This window comes from Coenobita brevimanus, chromosome 13 (assembly GCF_032717465.1).
Source record: "Coenobita brevimanus isolate Jiangsu-jjx chromosome 13, ASM3271746v2, whole genome shotgun sequence".
Lineage (NCBI taxonomy): Eukaryota > Metazoa > Arthropoda > Malacostraca > Decapoda > Coenobitidae > Coenobita > Coenobita brevimanus.
Window position 1 is genome coordinate 40,195,674 of NC_136966.1, and position 23,092 is coordinate 40,218,765.

Sequence of the window (23,092 nt, forward strand, 5' to 3'; positions counted from 1 at the left end):
ATATCAATTAGTCTATGCTCATCCTCCAAGTCACCCTTTTGAACCCAGATTTCCTACTTTAAGTGATGAAAATGAAACACAGTGTATTAGCAACACATTATACAGATACAGTGCTGTATGGTTACTGGGTATAAATCTACTCATCAGAAAGGAGTGTGACTGCTGCTTGTTTTGATGCCAAATGCTCAGCACTATGAGAGAAATAAAAAGCACCCAAGATCGCCAGATGCTCACAACAATGATAACATTGGCGGTCTGGTGGCAGACGGGCAAGGCATAACGGGACTATGTCACAGGCATGGTGTGACGTCACGCCCCAAATCGCTAAACGCGTAAGACAATCGCTAAATGTTCGGGATTGGTACCTTTTCTAATCTATCACTAAACGTGAAAATCACTAACTTGAAACATGCTAAATGCAAGGGACCACTGTATATATATATATATATATATATATATATACACACAGTCAGACCTCTAGTTACGAAGGATCGACTTACAAAAAATCCACAGATATGAAAAAATTTTGTGTGTGTCTGTGTGTGGCAGGTCAGTCATAGCAGGAAAGGATGGGGTCAGGTGAAGACACTAACAAGGAGGTGAGGCAATAACTGCAGTTCAGGGAAGGGTAGGGGATAAGTGGATGAGTAGAGACAATAATGGGCTTTAATCTGGGTTGGGGAGAGAGAGAGAGAGAGAGAGAGAGAGAGAGGAGAGCAAAGAAGTAGGTATGGTGTATGAAGGAGATGGGGTTGAGAGAAAGAACTTTGTGTCCTTAGTAATTGTGGGATTAGGGTTGATTTGGAGAGAGAGAGAGAGAGAGAGAGAGAGAGAGAGAGAGAGAGGAAAGCATGGATGTAGGTATGGAGTATAAAGGAGATAGGGGAGAGGGAATGAACTTTGTGTCCTTAGTAATTCTGGGATTAGGGTTGGTTTGGAGAAAGAGACAGAGAGAGAGAGAGAGAGAGTATAAGAATGAGAGATGGACTTACAAAAAAAATGACTTACAAGAGACCTTTAAGAACCAATTATTTTTATACATTGAGGCCTGCCTGTATGTATATACATAAATATATATAGATCAGATATTCATTCTTAGATCTTTAGTGGAAAAGTTTCTAGACAAGGGAAAGAAGTTGTATGCGGCTTTCATGGATTTGGAGAAGGCATATGACAGGGTGGATAGACAAGGATTGTGGAAAGTATGAAGAATATATGGAATAGATGGGAAGTTGCTGAATGCTGTGAAGAGTATCTGTGATGGTGCTAAGGCTGCAGTGCGTGTGGATGGTGAACTAAGTGAATTTTTCTGTTTGAAGATTGGGTTGAAACATGGATGTGTCATGTCTCCATGGTTGTTCAATCGCCACATGGATGGGGTAATAAAAGAACTACAACGTAGGGTAGTGGATGTTGGAGTGGCCCTGGTGAGAGAGGATAGTGTTTCGAAACTCCCTGTACTGTTGTTTGCAGATGATACTATGTTGTTGAGTGAAGACAAAGAGGAGCTGCAAGGCCTGGTGGATGAGTTTGGGAGAGTGTGTAAGAAACGGAATCTAAAGATGAATGTACGGAAGAGTAAAGTGATGGTCTTTGAGAGAGGTGAAGTCAGTGAATGTACAGCGAGGATGGATGGTGAGGAATTGGAAAATGTGAGTACCTTTAAGTACTTGGGTAGTGTGATGAGTAAGGATGGAGGTTTGGAGGGTGAAGTGCTTGAAAGGGTACAGCAGGGAAGAAAGGTTCCTGGTTCTTTGAAAACAGTGATAAGAAACAGGGAAGTGAGCATGGATACCAACTCTAATGTATGGAAATGAAGCTTGGACCTTGTTGGAAGGACACAAGTCAAGAGTGAGGGCAGTGGAAATGAGTTATTTAAGAGGAGCCTCTGGAATCACATGGAGAGACAGGTTGACGAATAAGGATATAAAGGAGCGTTGTGGTGTGGATGTGGATTGATAGGAAGCATTATGAGGAACACACTGAGGTGGTTTGGCCATGTGGAGAGGATGGAGGGTGAAAGACTGACGAAGAGAATGTATGTGAGTGAGGTGGAGGGGAGAAGAGGGAGGGGGAGGCTGAGGATGAGATGGAGGGATGGGGTGGAGAGGTATATGACAGGAGGGGTGTGAGTTGGGAGGAGGGCAGGGAAATGGCGGGGGACAGGGCGACGTGGAGGCGATTTGTTTGTAGCCACCCCAAACAGGATTGAGGCATCTGGCAATAGATAGATAGATAGATAGACACTTACATATATATATATATATATATATATATAGTGGTAGGTGGTGGCGACCATCATCCACTCACTTGATGTAGTGCTGCCTACTTCTTCCTTAGCCTTTATCATTCTTTTTCTGTGCTTGCCCTCCTCTCTTCCTATTTCTCCCATTTCCTGTCACTACTTAATGCTTTTCTTTCCGTTACAGGTGGCTTCACATTGAGTGAGCAGCCAAATGGTTTTCTGTAAGCCAAGAAACCATTATACAACGCTGGGTGGTAACCATATAACCAAACCATACGTGCTCCCTACGTGTCAAGTGGGTTGGTGGAGGGTTAGTGATCCTCCCTGTAAAACAAATAACTCAGAGTCAAATGGCCACCCTGTACGGGTTTGTGGCGTCTGGCAATAGACAGATAGATATATATATATATATACATTTATATCTATCTATCCATCTATTGCCAGATGCCTCAATCCCATTTTGGGTAGCCACAAACAAATCGCCTCCAAGTCGCCCAGTCCCCCGCCATTTCACTGCCCTGCTCCCAACTCACACCCCCCTCTCTCATATACCTCTCCACACCATCCCTCCATCTCATCCTCGGCCTCCCCCTCCCTCTTCCCCCATCCACCTAACTCACATACACTCTCTTCGTCAGTCTATCACCCTCCATCCTCTCCACATGGCCAAACCACCTCAGTGTGTTCCTCATAACGCTTCCTATCACATCCACATCCACGCCACAACGCTCCTTTATATCCTCATTCGTCAGCCTGTCTCTCCATGTGACTCCAGAGGCTCCTCTTAAATAACTCATTTCCACTGCTCTCACTCTTGACTTGTTTCCTTCCAACAACGTCCAAGCTTCACTTCCGTATGTTAGAGTTGGTATCACAATACTGTCATGTAGTAACTTTTTCACTTCCATGCTCACTTCCCTGTTTCTTATCACTGCTTTCAAAGAACCAGCAACCTTTCTTCCCTGCTGTACCCTTTCAAGCACTTCACCCTCCAAACCTCCATCCTTACTCATCACACTACCCAAGTACTTAAACGTACTCACATTTTCCAATTCCTCACCATCCAACCTCACTGTACATTCACTGATTTCACCTCTCTCAAAGACCATCACTTTACTCTTCCCTACATTCACCTTTAGATTCCGTTTCTTACACACTCTCCCAAACTCATCCACCAAGCCTTGCAGCTCCCCTTCGTCTTCACTCAACAACACAGTATCATCTGCAAACAACAGAACAGGGAGTTTCCAAACACTATCCTCTCTCACCAGGGCCACTCCAACATCCACTACCCTACCTAGAACCTCTTTTATTACCCCATCCATGTACAGATTGAACAACCATGGAGACATGAAACATCCTTGTTCCAACCCAACTTTCAAAGAGAAAAATTCACTTAGTTCACCATCCACACGCACTGCAGCCTTCGCACCATCGTACATACTCTTCACAGCATTCAACAACTTCCCATCTACTCCATATATTCTTAACACTTTCCACAATCCTTGTCTATCCACCCAGTCATATGCTTTCTCCAAATCAATGAAAGCCGCATACAACTTCTTTCCCTTCTCTAGAAACTTTTCCACTAAAGATCTAAGAATGAATATCTGATCTACACAACCTTTTCCCTTCCTAAAGCCTCCCTGTTCTTCTCCAACTAATTTCTCTGTTCTTTCTCTAACTCTGTCAATAGGTATCCTACCGTACACTTTTCCTATTATACTAAGAAGACAAATGTCCCTATGATTACCACACACTTCTTTTTCCCCTTTTCCTTTGTACAAGGGAATAATTATACCTGACTTCCAATCCTCCAGGACTCTACCTTCCTCCTAGGCCAATCTGCGCATCTTCCACATCCATCCTACTACTATCTCTCCCCCATGCTTCAGCATTTCACCACACACTCCACCAATTCCTAGGGCTTTCCCCGATTTAACTTTCTTCATTGCTTCCACAACTTGTATCCTACTGATTTCTTCCTGTCTTCTCACCTCCCTCCTTCTCCCAGCCATTCCCCAGCCACTTATACTCACATTACTTCCATCCTCAATGTTCAACAATGCCTTAAAGTGTTCTCTCCATCTGCTCATTTTTTCTCCCTTGTCCACTAGTAATCTACCATTTTTATCTTTCACTCCCCTGCTAACTTCACTTCCACCTCTTTCCAGACAGATATATATATATATATACACATAAATATATATATTTGTGGTAGGTGGTGGCGACCATCATCCACTCTCTTGATGTAGTGCTGCCTACTTCCTTAGCTTTTATCATTGTTTTTCAGTGCCTGCCCTCCTCTCTTCCTGTTTCTCCTATCTTTCCTGTCACTTCTTATTCCTTTTCTTTCCTTTACAGGTGGCTTTGCATTGAGTGACAAGCCAAATGGTTTCCTATAAGCCAAGAAACCATTTACAGCACTGGGTGGTAACTATATAACCAAACCATATGTGCTCCCTATGCGTGAACAAGTGGGTTGGTGGAGGGTTGGTGCCCCTCCCTGTAAAACAACTAATTCAGTGTCAAATGGCCACCCTTTGTGGGATTATGGTGTCTGGCAGTATATAGTAGATAGACAGAAATATATATATATATATATATATATATATATATATATATATATATATATATATATATATATATATATATATATATATATATATATATATATATATATATATATATATATATATATATATATATATATATATATATATATATATATATATATATATATATATATATATATATATATATATATATATATATATATGTACATATATATATATATATATATATATATATATATATATATATATATATATATATATATATATATATATATATATATATATATATATATATATATATATATATATATATATATATATATATATATATATATATATATATATATATACAGTATATATATATATTATATATATATATATAAATATATATATATATATATATATATATATATATATGTATATATATATACACATTATATATTGTTACGGAACAGAGAAAGATAACGTACACTTTAAGTGAGAATACTAAGAGTCACTACTGTCCCGTAAAGTTCCAGGTTCAAAACAAAAGAGTTAGGTAAAATTACAAGTTAAAGTTTAATGCTCAAACTAACAACAAAACATTCAGGACTCATAAGGATAATGTAATGGCAAATAAACAGGTTAAATATATGGTTAACTGCAATAGCCTCTATTAACACGAAATTAGCAAGAGTAAATTTATCTAAGTCAGCCCTGATAAAATGAGATACCAGATAATACTCAGTGAATGCCAGATAAATTATTACAGATACAAACTATTATCAAAAATGACTGACATAAAACCCAACACCAATCAAAAACCTCACTAGGCCTAAGAATCAACCTTATGCTACACAGTACAAGAAAAAATGCAATAACACTTATACTCAAATTACACACAGCTGCTAGATGTTTGGAGATTTCTTGAGCACTCACAATAATAATATCTGTACAGGGGAGGACAGAGATATGAACAAAATGAGGAGCAGATCTAAGTGGCAATGATGCAGAGACTGAGCTCATTATATAGGGGCCAGCAGAGCTTGATACAACTTGTAAGAAGGACGTGCAAATGAAGCCATGGGGACAAAGAGTTGACAATCCTGGTCTGAACTCCAGAAATGACGACTTTACTATAACGGTAGAAGGGGGGAACTGAGGCAGAACACGCTCGTGATCAAACATGCAGCATACTTTGCGTTAAAATTACACAAAGGATGATGAAATCACAGGCTATGTAACACCTCCCCACAAAGAAAAAGAAATTTACAAAGGAAATTTCTTATTACTCTAAAACAATCTGTCTAAAGTCTAGATAAGCAATCTGCAATAACATTTTCTTTCCCCTTGACATGTTGTATGTCTAATGAATACTCCTGAAGAAGTAGACTCCATCTTGTCAATCTCTGATTTTTATCTTTAAACTTACTAAGGAATTTCAGTGGGTTGTGATCGGTATAAATGACTATGGGGTCAAAACCAGAACACAAAATGAAAAATGCTGTAAACCCAAAATCAAGGCCAAAAGCTCTTTCTCAATAGTTGAGTAGTTCTTTTGAGGTGGAGTGAACTTCTTACTGTAATAAGATACAGGGTGTTCAATACCCTGATCATCCTCTTGCAGCAAAACAGCCCCAGCTCCTGTATCACTTGCATCAACAGCCATCTTAAAAGGCTTAGCAAAATTTGGAGTAGCGAGCACTGGCTGACTTAATAGAATAGCTTTAAGTTTGTTGAAAGAGGATTCACAGTTATCGGTCCAGACAAATTCAACTCCCTTTTTCAGTAGGTCTGTAAGTGGTGATACAAGAATAGAAAAGTTAAGAACAAATCTCCTGTAATAACCTACCATTCCCAAAAATCTTTGTAGCTCTTTCCTACTTTTAGGTCTGGGAAGATCACTTATAACCTGAACCTTAGCTCCTGGTGGTGCAACATGTCCATCACCAATTACATACCCAAGGTACTGAACTTTAGCTTGACCAAACTCACACTTTGATAAATTAGCCACAAGATTAGCATGAACTAAACGGTCAAGAAACTTACTGACATGGCATAGGTGATCTTTCCAGTTGTCACTGAAGATTAATACATCATCAATATAAACAACACACCCTGCCAAACCCTCTGTTACAACATTCATGAGCTTCTGAAATGTGGCTGGTGCATTCTTCATACCATACGGCATTACAGAACATGCAAAAGCCTTTCCTAGTGTTACAAAACATGAGATCTCCCTAGCACGTTCAGTCATAGGTACTTGCCAGTATCCCTTTAACAAATCAAACTTACTTATGTACCTAGCCTTACTGATCTTGTCTATGCAATCTTCCACACGAGGGAGAGGGTAAGTGTCTGTTTTAGTTATCTGATTAACACGTCTGTAGTTGATGCAAAGCCTCTGTGACCCACCTGGCTTAGGGACTAGAGTGACAGGAGAACTCCACTCGCTCTGACAGGGCTCAATCATCTTGTGGTCCAACAGGTAGCCAAGCTCCTTCTGGATGAGAGGAACTTTCACTGGGTTCACACGGTAAGGAGGCAGTTTAATTGGCTGTGCGTCTCCAACCTCGACATCATGCATCAACACAGTAGTTCTTCCTGGAGTGGCACGGAACACTTGCGGGTACTCCTGCAGTAATGCCGAAAACTCCTGCCTTTCCTTGGGAGGTAGATGAGAAAGCTTAGTCTGGAGATCATTCATGATATCAGAATTCTTCCCCAAACTATCACTCAGGTTCATACTGCATGGGAGAGCTTCACTTGCAGACTCGGGTGGAACAGCTACAGTGCAGACTGGATTATTTTCGTCCCGCCTGTGATATAACTTTAGCATGTTGATGTGACATAGTTGCTTGCTCTTTCTACGATCTGGTGTGGCGATGACATAGTTGACATCACTGAGTTTCTTCTCCACGAAATAAGGGCCACTAAACTTGGCTTGAAGAGGTTGCCCATGAACTGGTAGCAGAATCAAAACCTGATCTCCTGGCTGAAAGTGGCGTAACCTGGACTTCCCATCATACCAAGTCTTCATCTTCTCCTGAGCAGCTCCTAAATTCTCTCTCGCCAGCTGTAAAGCAGTGGACAGCCGTTCTTTGAACTTCATCACATACTCCAGGAGGTTGACGTCATCTTCCTCCGACAGCCAGCATTCCTTGAGTAACTTAAGGGGTCCTCTTAATTCATGGCCAAACAGTAGTTCAAAAGGTGAGAAGCCCAGTGATTCATTTGGAGATTCTCTTGCAGCAAACACAACGAATGGAAGACCTTTATCCCAGTCTTTCTGATGTTCCAAACAGTATTTCTTGAGCATCGATTTGAGTGTTTGATGATATCTCTCCAACGCTCCTTGGGTCTGGGGATGGTAAGCTGAAGACGTGATCTGGGTGATGCCCAACTCTTTCAGAGACTGCTTGAAAACGTTTGACATGAAATTACTTCCCCGGTCTGACTGTACCTCCTTGGGCAAACCAAACTTTGTGAAGAACCCTAGCATTTCCTTAACCACGTTCTTTGCTGAGATATTTCTAAGTGGAATGGCTTCAGGATAACGAGTAGCCATATCAATCATGGTCAACACATAAGAAAATCCTGAAGAAGTCTTAGGAAGAGGGCCCACAATATCCACCAACACACGGGTGAAAGGCACCTCAAAAGGAGGAATGGGAACTAGAGGTGCAACCTTTTCGGTCTGATTACACTTCCCCACAACTTGACAGGTGTGACAAGACTTACAATACCAGGAAACATCCCTGAAGATACCTGGCCAGTAGAAGTGTTTCAAAATGCGTGCCACAGTCTTCCTCACTCCAAGGTGTCCTGCCAAACTGGTATCATGAGCCACTCGAATGATATCCTGCCTACAAACACGAGGGATGACAACTTGATGTACAACCTCCCATTCACAGTCGGCTGATGCTGTTGGGGGTCTCCACTTCCTCATAAGTACTCCTGACTTTACATAATAACAAGTAGAAGCACCGGCTGACTCTTCTTCACTGTAAGCAGAGTTAGCTAGACCTTTCAACTCAGGGTCAGCAACCTGCAACTCAACCAACTCTTGACGAGACAAATTATCAACACTACAGGGTACTGCCTCATCTGGTGAGTGGTCCAAATTAGCAAGAAAAGTGTCAGCTAGGATAACATCATCATCATCATTATCCTCTAAATCACCAGTAACTTTAGACTTAGCCCTAGTGACAGCACATGCAGGGAACACATCAGGGACATCACAATCCTGGGCCGCAGCCACTGGCTCACTAGACAACTGAGGAGCTGGACACACTTGACTTCCACCAATATCATTTCCAAGTAAGAAAGTTACACCTGACATTGGGAGTGTCTCAACCAACCCAACCATAACAGAACCATTAACAAAACCAGACTCTAAATTCACTCTGCACAGAGGGACAGAGAAGTAATTATTCCCTACACCTTGTAAGATTACAGTTTCATCAGATGAATTAACATTAGAGCCTAGAACACTGGTCAGCATAAGGGATTGGCAAGCACCTGTATCACGATATATTTGAACTGATTTCCTGTCATTACTGTCCAGAGGACTGACAAAACCATCAGACAGGAAATTAGCACATGAACTCTTGAGAGTGTCACCCACGTTACTGCTCAAAAGAGGAGCTCCATCATGAGAATTTAAGTTACCCCTCAAAGCAGGTTCAGTTAACTCAGTTAAAGAATTCTGGGAACTCTCAAGAGTGGACACTAGACCAATTGACTGAATATTTAAAGACTCCTTTTTGTTCACATCACGCTGTCTCCTGAAACATCTCTCCGTAGTATGACCAAGCTTACTACAATAAGCACATTTACTTTTCTGAAATCTAGAGGTGAAGCTGGTATTTACTTCCTGAGAAACATCATCCTTATTCTCTTTCCTGTTACCTGTACTCTGAGTAGAGGCAACGTACTTACTCTCAGCTTTCCCTTTTTCTCTAGAATATCTCTTGTGAGTGAGAACATACTCATCAGCTAAAACTGCAGCATCAGACAAATTATCTATTCTTTTCTCATCAAGATATAGGCTTACATCTTTACTAATACACCTTTTGAAGTTCTCCAGCAAAATCATCTGCTTAAATTTGTCAAAATCAGAATCCACATTCTTAGAATTTAACCACTGCTCTAACAAATTTTCTTTTATTTTTGCATACTCAACATGGGATTGCTTATCTTGCTTGTAAGTTGTCCTAAATTTTACTCTATAAGCTTCAGGAACAAGCTCATAGGCCTTAAGAATCAAGCTCTTAACTACATCATAATTATCAGACTGATCCTGAGGCAAAGATGCATAAGTTACTTGAGCTTTACCGGTGAGAACAGTTTGAAGGAGTACTGGCCAATACTCCTTAGGCCAATTAAAACCTGTAGCTACCCTCTCAAACAACTGAAAATACTTTGTTAAATCAGATTCATTAAAAGGAGGGACAAGTTTAACATTTTTAGCCACATCAAAATCATCAGAGCTAGATGATCCAGTTCCACCTTGTTTCATGCGATACTCATGGTCTGCCTGAATCCTAGCAATTTCAACTTGTGCCTCAGCCTCCTTAGCTTTTGCCTGAAATTCAGCCTCCTTAGCCTGTGCTTGAAATTCAGCTTCCTTCACACGAGCCTCCTGCAGGGCTAGCTGTAACTTAGCTAATTCAATCTGCGTTTGCTCATTTGGAGGAGTTACATTAAACAAGCTTTCATTAATCATGTCAACAATTTGATCTTTGGAATGATGAGAGCGAACAGCAATTCCCAACTGTTGAGCAACAAGCTTAAGTTCATTCTTTGTTCTGTTTTCCACATCACACACTGTTTGCACATTTGACAAAAAATCTTTGGCTTCATCAAGTGTAGTAATAGTAGACATCATGAATAAGTAACAGTCACAAAATATCAAGCAATATCCTTATGATAATATCCTGAATATCCTGATGAGAGGTCGCCAAATTTATGTTACGGAACAGAGAAAGATAACGTACACTTTAAGTGAGAATACTAAGAGTCACTACTGTCCCGTAAAGTTCCAGGTTCAAAACAAAAGAGTTAGGTAAAATTACAAGTTAAAGTTTAATGCTCAAACTAACAACAAAACATTCAGGACTCATAAGGATAATGTAATGGCAAATAAACAGGTTAAATATATGGTTAACTGCAATAGCCTCTATTAACACGAAATTAGCAAGAGTAAATTTATCTAAGTCAGCCCTGATAAAATGAGATACCAGATAATACTCAGTGAATGCCAGATATATTATTACAGATACAAACTATTATCAAAAATGACTGACATAAAACCCAACACCAATCAAAAACCTCACTAGGCCTAAGAATCAACCTTATGCTACACAGTACAAGAAAAAATGCAATAACACTTATACTCAAATTACACACAGCTGCTAGATGTTTGGAGATTTCTTGAGCACTCACAATAATAATATCTGTACAGGGGAGGACAGAGATATGAACAAAATGAGGAGCAGATCTAAGTGGCAATGATGCAGAGACTGAGCTCATTATATAGGGGCCAGCAGAGCTTGATACAACTTGCAAGAAGGACGCGCAAATGAAGCCATGGGGACAAAGAGTTGACAATCCTGGTCTGAACTCCAGAAATGACGACTTACTCTACTATAACGGTAGAAGGGGGGAACTGAGGCAGAACACACTCGTGATCAAACATGCAGCATACTGTGCGTTAAAATTACACAAAGGATGATGTGATGAAATCATAGGCTATGTAACAATATATATATATATATATATACTGTATACATTATACTGTATATATATATATATATATATATATTGCCAGACGCCTAAATCCCATTTGGGGTGGCCACAAACAAATCGCCTCTAAGTCGCCCTGTCCCCCGCCATTTCACTGCCCTGCTCCCAACTCACACCGCCCTCTCTCATATACCTCTCCACCCCATCCCTCCATCTCATCCTCGGCCTCCCCCTCCCTCTTCCCCCCTCCACCTCACTCACATACACTCTCTTCGTCAGTCTTTCACCCTCCATAACTTTCCACATGGCCAAAACACCTCAGCGTGTTCCTCATAATGCTTCCTATCACATCCACATCCACACCACAACGCTCCTTTATATCCTCATTCGTCAGCCTGTCTCTCCATGTGACTCCACAGGCTCCTCTTAAATAACTCATTTCCACTGCTCTTACTCTTGACTTGTGTCCTTCCAACAACGTCCAAGCTTCATTTCCGTACGTTAGAGTTGGTATCACAATACTGTCATGTAGTAACTTTTTCACTTCCATGCTCACTTCCCTGTTTCTTATCACTGCTCTCAAAGAACCAGCAACCTTTCTTCCCTGCTGTACCCTTTCAAGCATTTCACCCTCCAAACCTCCATCCTTACTCATCACACTACCCAAGTACTTAAACGTACTCACATTTTCCAATTCCTCACCATCCAACCTCGCTGTACATTCACTGACTTCACCTCTCTCAAAGACCATCACTTTACTCTTTCCTACATTCACCTTTAGATTCCGTTTCTTACACACTCTCTCAAACTCATCCACCAAGCCTTGCAGCTCCCCTTCGTCTTCACTCAACAACACAGTATCATCTGCAAACAACAGTACAGGGAGTTTTCAAACACTATCCTCTCTCACCAGGGCCACTCCAACATCCACTACCCTACCTTGTACCTCTTTTATTACCCCATCCATGTACAGATTGAACAACCATGGAGACATGACACATCCCTGTTTCAAACCAACTTTCAAAGAGAAAAATTCACTTAGTTCACCATCCACACGCACTGCAGCCTTCGCACCATCGTACATAGTCTTCACAGCATTCAACAACTTCCCATCTACTCCATACATTCTTAAAACTTTCCACAATCCTTGTCTATCCACCCAGTCATATGCTTTCTCCAAATCAATGAAAGCCGCATACAACTTCTTTCCCTTCTCTAGAAACTTTTCCACTAAAGATCTAAGAATGAATATCTGATCTACACAACCTCTTCCCTTCCTAAAGCCTCCCTGTTCTTCTCCAACTAATTTCTCTGTTCTTTCTCTAACTCTGTCAATAAGTATCCTACCATACACTTTTCCTATTATACTAAGAAGACAAATGCCCCTATGATTACCACACACTTCTTTTTCCCTTTTTCCTTTGTACAAGGGAATAATTATACCTGACTTCCAATCCTCCGGGACTCTACCTTCCTCCCAGGCCAATCTGCACACCTTACACATCCATTCAACTACTATCTCTCCCCCATGCTTCAGCATTTCACCACACACTCCATCAATTCCTAGGGCTTTCCCCGATTTAACTTTCTTCATTGCTTCCACAACATCTATCCTACTGATTTCTTCCTGTCTTCTCACCTCCCTCCTTCTCCCAGCCATTCCCCAGCCACTTATACTCGCATTACTTCCATCCTCTACGTTCAACAATTCCTTAACCCCTTAAACGCGGCTGTGTACGGCCGATCCCCCCGCTGTGGCGGGGTTGTAGCGGGGGCTGAGTACCTGTGGGAAAATATTTGCCAAAAATCAGAGATTAACCCTAGAACATTAAAATTTTTATGGCATATAGTACTTACATTCAGCTTTCTCCTGAGACAGATATTGAGCCTTCGTGGACTACCAAAGGACTTGTGAAGACTTGCAAAGTTGGGTAACAAAGTCTTCACTTTCACACCTCCAGAAACCCGGTTTTCTTTCTACCACAGCCTCAATCTGTCACAGTACACTTTATACAGCAACATACAGGTTGTTTGGAATCCATATTTGTACAATAAGCACTGAAAATAAGGCTATAATGAACAGAGCGCACGGCCGACATGCAGCGCGGCGGCGATCTTCCCGTCACTGAACACACATTTCCCTTTTCACGGCTAAAAACACGTATACTACATTATTTTCCTTCATAGTACTTCGCAAAGGCTCGCTTGGCACTATTACGGCCCTAAAAATCACTGTCACTGCCAGTATTGTGAAGCGGGAATGAGGAAGACCACCGCGGCGCGAGTTTATTCAGCCTTACGGCAGGCACTTTATTCTCGCTCCGGTCGGCCACTCGCACTTCATTTCTATCGATCACTTTCACTCTAGCTGTCAGTTTTTTGCCTTATTCATCAGTGTCACTGTCCATTGTTATAAAAATAATATTTTCTACACAACAAACTGTCACTGTCAGAACATAGAATAGGAACATATGCTTTCATCTTCTTACACTGGAGTGACTGTCACTCGCAATACTTATATTATTACTATGTACAATTATTTACACAAAAAAACACTGTCACTGTCAGTGCTTTTACAAGTACATACACTAATTTACACTCATCAGACTGTCACTGTCAGTATGTAAAAGAAAACTAAACACTAGTATCACTGTCACTCTCAGTATTATTTCCAAGAATCTTACCCTTATTTTCAATATCTAGTCAGGCTGTGGTAGTCAAAGAAACACGGGTAAGCACAGAGGAGAATTTTGCACTCTTTGCACTGCAAGGAGGTGCGCCTAAATGTTCTGTCCTGCCTGGTAGTGTGGCTGCACACATGACACCTCCTGGGTGCTTTTCCCCTCTTGGCAGTGGCAGGCAGTGTCGCTGAAGGTAGGCCTGACACTGTAGGCGGTCTGGAGGTGTCTGTGGGTGGCGCTTGGGACCTGATGGCAGTACCTGCCCATAACGCTGAAGCAGCTGGTAGACACAAGTCTTTGAAAATTATCGGAGAGAGTAGTTTGCTGGCTTCCTGTTCTTGATCTTATACAGGATGAAGGCGTTCAGCATGCACATATCAATCAAGTGCAAGAACACCTTCCTGTACCAGCGACGGTTCCTCCTCAGGCAGTCTATCTCTCCGATCATCATGTCAGACTTGTCCACCAGCCGCATATTGACGTTGTAGTCAATGACAGCATCAGGCTTCATCACAGGCTCGCCAGTCCTTCTGTCGACCTTCCCTGTGGCCAGCATTTCCCCCTTGTGTACTGTGGTAAGCACATTCACGACTCTCTTATCGTGCCACCTGATCGCCAGCATCTTGTCAGTTTTCTTCAGGTGCACATCTCCCCGCTTTGATTTTTCAGCCTCGGGGAAGGCAGGGTAGTGTGCCCTACTGCTACGGACAGTGCCACAGGATCCGACGCCGTGTTCAGAAAGGTACTTGGCGAGTTTAGGAGCTGTATAGTAATTGTCCGTATACAAGACATGATTCTCGCCAAAGTACTTTTCCAACAGCACTTTCACCACAGAACCAGAGAATCCAAGGGAGTCAGTCTTGTCCAAATCGACATTGCTGGCGGTGTAAATAACGAAGTCTAAGATGAACCCCGTCTTGCAGTCGCACAGCACGAAAAACTTGATTCCAAAGCGGTGCCGTTTGCTTGGAATGTACTGCACAAACCGAAGACGGCCCCTGAACAAAACCAAGGACTCGTCAATCACCACTTTCTTGAAAGGGCGCAGTAACCTCGTAAACTTATCCTTGATCAAGTTCAGGATTCCCCTCACTTTCCATAGTGGGTCAGTTTGGGAAGGCTCATCATTGTTCGCGAAGTGAAGGTAAGTCATGAGCTGCCTAAAACGATCGCGGCTCATGTATTTATTGAAGATTGGTGTGGGTCAAAGATCGTCTGAACTCCAGTATTCCTCGAGCTTATGCTTCCAATTGTGGGGCATCAATAACATCAAACCAATAAATACAAAGAGTTCCCTGATCGTTAGAGGCACCCATGCTGCCATCCGCGATGTGGATGGCGTTGCAGCTTCACCTTCTCCTTCACGAACTGCAGCAGATTGCCCCTCGTACCTGTTCGTCTCGGTGCAAATCTGCTCCATTGCCTCGTTATCCAGGAAGGCCAACAGGTAGTCCAAGCATTCACCATCCTCTGGGACAGGGAAGTCAGCCTGAATTCCACACCCACTGTCATCAAAAGCAGATCTTGCGGCACAAAATCTGAGCCCTCTGACCACACGAAGGCATCCAGATTGCCCTGCCTACGCTGGGAGGTGCTGGGGGCGGCGGGGGGTGAGGCAGGTCGTGTGGGAGTGGGTGAGGCAGGCGGTGAGGCAGAGGCTGTCCTAGGTCGTGTTGGTGTAGTGGTGGTGGTTGTGGGGAGATAAGCACAGGGTTCAAGGTCACTCGCGGTGGCATGACTGGCGAGTTGCCTAGTGCGAGTAACCTTAGGAGCTAGCCTTACACTAGGGGACAAAGTTCTAGCCCTACTACCACAAACACTGGGCCTACGGAAACCTCTACTACGTAAACTCGACTGCCTACTTCCCTTCCGAGGTGGTGAAGGCGACTCCGAAGACTCCGGAGAAAGGGCAGCTGAAGATGACGACGAGAGAATGGGGCTGGGAGTGCGTGGCGGGCTGGCGGTGGCGTGACGTGGTGTAGGGGACAATGGCTGTGAAGCTGGGTCACCACTTCTTTTCCTCTTGGCCCCCTTTCCATATTCTAGGCCCCTTTTCACAGGAGCCTTGCCTGTTGAGGTGCTTGGCACAGAAATAGTCACTTCTGGCACCTCAGACTCAGCACTCGATTGCGTGTCCGACTCTGCCAGGCTAGACAAAACACCGACGTCACTTCCATAATCCATGGACGCTTTCAATAACTCACTAGCTATTGCCAAGTCACTCAGTCCCTTAGCAGTTCCTTGTAAGGTTTTGTACGGGGTGGAGGTCACAAAACCCTTTTTCGGAGGGCTGGAAGGCACAGACTCGGAAGAGCTTGAATTGGACATGGTGTCACCTTGAAAGATTCGTGTGGACTGACGCTAAACAGGGGCAAACCGCGCGAAAAAATGCTAGTGTGACATCTGGGGAAACAAGCGTTTCCAAATAGCATAAAGTGCTTGTGAGAGGAAGGCGCAGATTGACACGTATGAGCCGTCCGCGCGCTGCCATATCGCACGACGAGGGAGGGCCGGCCAGCGGTGCGTGGGTGGGTAAAAAAAATGAAACTTGGCAACAACCGAGGTCAGTAGTACAAAGGTCAAGTGTGCTAAAAGTAGCTCAAGGGTGGTGGTACTGACAGACAATACCAGCTGGAGCCTGCTTGCCCGCGGTTATTCAAAATTTACTAGAATCGCAAACGCGACGATCCGCCGTTATGTCCTTTTGGCCGAGCATTGCAAATGAGACGATCCGCGTTTAAGGGGTTAAAGTGTTCTCTCCATCTGCTCACTTTTTCTCCCTTCTCCACTAGTAATCTACCATTTTTATCTTTCACTCCCCTGTTAACTTCACTTCCACCCTGTCTTACTCTTTTCACCTCTCTCCAGAACATTTTCTTACAGTCCCTCCACTTTACACTCAAATTCCTTCCAAATTCCTCATCCACTCTCTTCTTACTCTCTCTTACTAATATTTTCACTTCTCTCTTTCTTTCTACATATAACTCTCTCTTCCGCCGCTCAACTTCTTCCACGCCCCTATGTCTCATCCATTCATTGTATGCTTTCTTCTTTTGTGCCACAGCCTGTTTCACCTCTTCAGTCCACCACGCTGTTCCTTGCACCCCCCTCCATCTTCTCTTCCTTCCACACACCACATCACATGCTGCACATATTTCTTCTATAAATATCCTACACACACCTTCCACGTCTCCCATCTGCTCCAATTCATATTTGCCCAATCATTCCTCCACTTCTCTCTTATACTCTGCCTTTTTCTCATCGTCTTGTAACCTATCCACTCTCCTTGCAACTACTCCTTCCTCTCGTCTTTCCCTTCTTCTATTCCTCCATCTTACTTGAATTTTAATTCTGGCCACCACCAAGTAGTGGTCAGAAAGTCCACTCCCCCAACCTCTATAAACTCTTGCATCCATTACACATCTTCGCATCCTTTCATCCACACACACATAATGAATCATTTCCTTCCTTTCATTCAGTTCACCACCCACCCTTCTCATCACTCGCCATGTATACCTGTGGATCATTTTATGCCTGAAGAGGGTATTGGCCATCACCAACCCCCTCCCAGCACAAATGTCCACTAATGCACTCCAATATATATACTGTATATATATATATATATACAGTATATATATGTCAACCACCTCCCAGCACAAATGTCCACTAACGCACTCCCATATATATACTGTATATATATATATATATATATATATATATATATATATATATATATATTTGTACAGTATATATATATACAGTATATATATATATATATATATATATATATATATAGGCTGGAGCCTCTGTGGTACAGTGGTAGAGTGTGCGTCTCGCGCGCTGGTGGGCGGGGGTTCGCCTCCCTGCCAGAGTTGTAAAAACTTTGGGAAGCGTTCACCAAGCCACTGACCACTTTGGCGGACACAAGGGGTGCTGTGGTTGAACCAGTGTCGCATACTAGTATGCTTGCACCCAGTCGGCTTAAGGCAGGCCAATTACACTTGGTTCACAGACTACACACACATCCAAAGCCACTACAACACTACAATCACACTCACAAGCACTTCTCACCCTACATACAGTCTCTACAGACAGCCTAAGCCACTAGGTAGAGATACATTGGCTGTATTGTCCCTGCTTCGGTAGGGATAGGCCGGTCCTGCAGTGGACCTTAACGGCTGTTGATGATGATGATGATATATAGGCTATATACACTCAATCTTCGTAAATCACATGTAAAATCACAGATTTGTAAATCACGGCTAAGTGGCTGTCAGACTGCTGGCACCCTTAAATCGCTGTTAAGTCACGAAAATCGTGGATCTAGGCACCGAAGTGGGCCTTTTCTGAGGAGAATCATAAACCGCGGCATTCAATTTGAAAATCGCGACCCAACAACCAATCACCACCTGTCCCTGGAGGCAAGTGTGCATACTAATGCCGCCATGTTGTTGTTCTTCTTCCCGCCAACCCGCACATTACAGAGCATCGCCGTGGAGTACGAGAGCTACCTGCCTTTTTTTGTGCACTTCCCCCCCCACCTCCCACCTTCCATGGCCCCTCCCGAACCCCCGGTGAAGCGCTCTAAGCAGTATGACATCAAGAAGCAGCTGCCGTTGTCATACAGTCAGTGTTTGGAGCTCATTAGTCGTGTTGAGAAGAGAGAGAAGTTTGCAAGGCTGGCGAAAGAATTTGGGAAGAACGAGTTGACCATAAGGACGATCTACAAAAAGAGAGAGAAAGTGAAGAAGTGCATCAAAGCTTACGGGACTGGGTTCATTGACGGCAGGGTACGGTGCAGAGACGAGGCAGTAATTTGGACAGAAAGATGTCTGGAGATGTTCGTCCTGAGGCAGGCAAGGAAGAATATTCCAGTCAACGGCTCAGTCATCAGCGAGAAGGCTGAGAGTTTTCACAAATTGGCAAGTCAGCAGCTCGGTATCAACCCCCCTAAGCCCTTCCATGCTAGCCATGGGAGGTTGTCTAACTTTCTGACAAGGAAGCACCTGAAGAATGTGCACACGACTGGAGAGAGAGCGTCTGCTGATGTGGCCGCAGCATAGGACTTTCCAACCGTCCTCCAGGCAGTTTTGGAGGAGGAAGGTTATACAGCAGAAACTGTTTTCAACATGGACGAGACTGGACTCTGTTGGAAAAAGCTGCCTAGCACTACATAGATCCCACGTCAACACCGAAAGTCCCGGGGAAGGAAGCTCAACAAGGGGTGCTACATAGTCATTTTTTGTACCAATGCCAAGGGAACATTCAAGATGAACCCTTTTGTAATTAATCTATCTCTATCTATCTATCTATAGCCCGACGCCCTAATCCCACAAAGGGTGGCCGCAGACAAAACGCCTCCAAGTCGCTCTGTCACCCACCCTTTTGACTACCCTCCCCCCAACTCACCCCCCCCTCCCTCATATACCTCTCAACTCCATCCCTCCACCTCATCCTCGGTCTACCTCTCCCTCTCCCTCCCTCCACCTCACCTACATACACCCTCTTAGTCAGTCTTTCATTCTCCATTCTCTTCACATGTCCAAACCACCTCAGTGTATTTCTCCTAATCTTCTCAACCACATCCACATCCACCCCACAGCGTTCTTTCACTTCTTCATTCGTCAACCTGTCCCTCCATGTCACTCCACATGTTCCTCTCAAGTAACTCATTTCCACTGCTCTCACTCTTGACTTGTTCCCCTCTTGCAAGGACCATGCCTCGCTTCCATACGTCAGGGTAAGGATCACAATACTATCATGCAGTGACTTCTTAACTTCCATACTCACCCCCCTATTTCTCATCGCTGCTTTCAGTGTACCAACAACCATCCTTCCCTGCTGTACCCTTTCACGCACTTCATCCCCCAAAGTTCCATCCTTACTCATCACACTACCCAAGTACTTGAATGCACTCACATTCTCCATATCCTCACCATCCAACCTCACTGCACACTCTGTGACTTCATTCCCCTCAAACACCATAACTTTACTTTTGTTTACATTAACTTTCAGATTCTTCCTCCTACACACTGTCCCAAATTCATTCACCAAACCTTGCAACTCCCATTCATCTTCACTCAACAGTACTGTATCATCAGCAAACAGCAACACTGGAAGCTTCCAAATCTCACCCTCATTCATTAGAGCCGCCCCCACATCCACTGCTCTACCCTGCACCTCCTTTACAACCCCATCCATGTATATATTAAACAGCCATGGAGACATCACACAACCCTGTTTCAGTCCCACATTGAGATCAAAGAACTCACTCAGCTCACCATCCACTCGCACCATAGCCCTAGCTCCCTCGTACATACTCTTCACAGCACTCAACAATTTCCCCTCCACTCCATATATTCTTAATACCTTCCACATACCTTCCCTATCTATTCTGTCATAAGCTTTCTCCAAGTCCATGAAGGCAGCATACACTTTCCTTCCCTTCTCTAGACACTTCTCCACTAAACATCTTAGAACAAATATCTGATCTACACACCCTTTTCCTTTCCTAAATCCCCCTTGTTCTTTTCCAACTAGCTCCTCTGTCATATGCCTAACCCTATCAATGAATACTGACCATATATTTTACCAGTCACACTAAGTAGGCAAATACCCCTATGGTTACCACATACTCCTCTCTCCCCTTTTCCTTTGTATAAAGGAACAATTATACATGATTTCCAGTCCTCTGGAACCCTTCCCTCTTCCCAAGCCAATCTACACAACTTCCATATCCATATTAATAAGACAAGAAAACCCTCCGCTTTCCGCAACCTCGAAGACATGGACCAATCAGGGGTGTATTGGCGTCAGCAGGCTAAGGCATGGGCTACTACAGGTTTAGTCGTGGACTGGTTTGACAGATTTGTTGAGGATGCGAAGGCTCATTGCAAGCGTGTTAAAGTGCTGTTCGAAGCGTTGCTGCTCATGGACAACGCTCCTGCTCACCCACAAGCCCTAACCTCACGTCACCCCAGCGTCAAAGCTGTGTTCACCCAACACCACCTCTTTTCTCCAGCCACTTGACCAGGAGATAATAGCGAATATGAAGCTGTTTTACACCCAGTTATTTTATCGCCAGTTTACCTCAGCTGTCATCGACGATGCACCAGAGCGGCAGCTGCTGAGAGAGATCACGGCAGACAGCAGCGACAGTGAGACAGAGGCAGATGTTGTTGACCCTGACCCCAGAGAAAGTCAGGAGGTGTTGTCTGTGTACCAGTTCTGGAGGAAATTTAACATCAAGGACTCTATCGATGCACTACTAGAGGCCTGGGGCAAGCTTAATGTTGCAACGATTGCACATGCCTGGCACTTTCTCCTGCCTAACCACAAGAGTGACAACGCGCCAACTCAGAGTGTAGAGGACAACGTACAGGCTGTTGTTCAACTGGCTCGGAATCTGCCAAGCTGTGGTGAAGTGTCAGCCAGTGACTTAATGGACATGGTTATTGAGAAGGTTGATGATGCTGAGGCTGTCATGGAGGCTGTTATACAAGACGACGAGCACTTGGAAAGGCAGAATAACCGTGAAGTGAGTGAAGTAAATGAGCAGGAACATGGTGAGCCTTCTATGAAGGAGCTCAGTGATTTGCTTGTTTATGTAGATTTGGCCATGGAGATTGTGAAATCCATTGAACGTGATGAGGAAAGGTGTAGTGAGAGTATTGGTCACCTAGAAAAAGCTGTGCGTTTTTACAAGGACTTGCATAATCGTAGAGTTAATGAGAAACATCAGGAACTCATCACCCACTACTATGCCCGAGTAAGGGCAGAAGCTGAGCCTGAACCACAGCCTGGCCCCTCACACACTGAGGACGTGGATGATGTAGCATCTGTCATCTCTGTGGCAGACTTTGAGGGCTTCCTGAGGGAGGCAGAGGAGCTAAAGAAGGGAGAACAGCATGAGGGAGCACCCCCACCTCATGCTGAGAGGTTCTAAGTTCTTCCCAACACCACCCCACTCCATTCACTTAAGCAATATCGTCATAGGATTAAGGTGAGATCCCTTAACATTGCTTATTTCTACTAAATAACTGCACTGAATATTCCTAAATTTGTATGTCTGTGTTTGATGGTGCCTAGATAGGTGTAGGTAGGGTGCTGTGGGGGTTGATTGGCCAGAGTCCAGACCCTAAATCATTTTTCACATAAGAATTATTATTTATAAACTGCGGAATTTGTATATCACAGCAGTGGTCCAGACCCAAATTGCCGCAATTTACGAGGATTGAGAGTAATATATACAGTAACCTCTCAACTAATGTGAGATTTTAAAAAAGCGTTTTCGTTTTAACATGAGCAAATATTTAAGGAGATATGTTTAACTAACAAGGGTTTCTTGATTTAAAGCGACTTTACACGTATGTGATAGTTTCATATTAGCCGGGCGTGACTTGGACAGTCCCGAACTGATAGACCGTGTGTGGTAGTTTATGCGTAAATACAATTTTTTATTTGCCTGTTGCTTAACCCTTTCAGGTCTCCTGGCCACTATAGTGCCTTTCTCAGTAGGGGTCTCCTAGCCACTCCCGTGGCAGCATATTTAGGCATGAATGAAAACTGTTACATGAGGCTGGTGAATAAAATAAGGATAGAAGCCGCTCCCCAGACTCCTTTGCTTCTACCAGGTATGTGTAGATCACAATATTTTAGTTTACACAGTCTGGGAAGAGTTAATCATGGTGGGGGACTGGGTTGCACATATTGGTTGTATTATACTGTTGATCTGACAATATTTTTTTACTATTTGGTATCAGACAGTTCATTTAGCAAAAGAATATTGTTTGCAATATATTTTTACTGCTCTGGAGGATACATAGCTCTCACCTCCCTCCTCCCTTTCATATCCCCCTTCCTCC

The 23,092-nt window shown here is 43.4% G+C and overlaps 1 protein-coding gene across 1 annotated transcript in view; it reads right to left on the reverse strand.

Annotated features, from left to right (window-relative positions):
* The window catches only part of LOC145414186 (tRNA:m(4)X modification enzyme TRM13 homolog), a 382,509-nt gene that overhangs the window by 355,940 nt on the left and 3,477 nt on the right, over window positions 1-23,092 (reverse strand). The window contains exon 2 of the mRNA XM_080283763.1: window positions 12,084-12,107. Within this exon, the coding sequence (XP_080139889.1) occupies window positions 12,084-12,107 (24 nt within the window). The remainder of the gene's footprint in view (window positions 1-12,083; window positions 12,108-23,092) is intronic.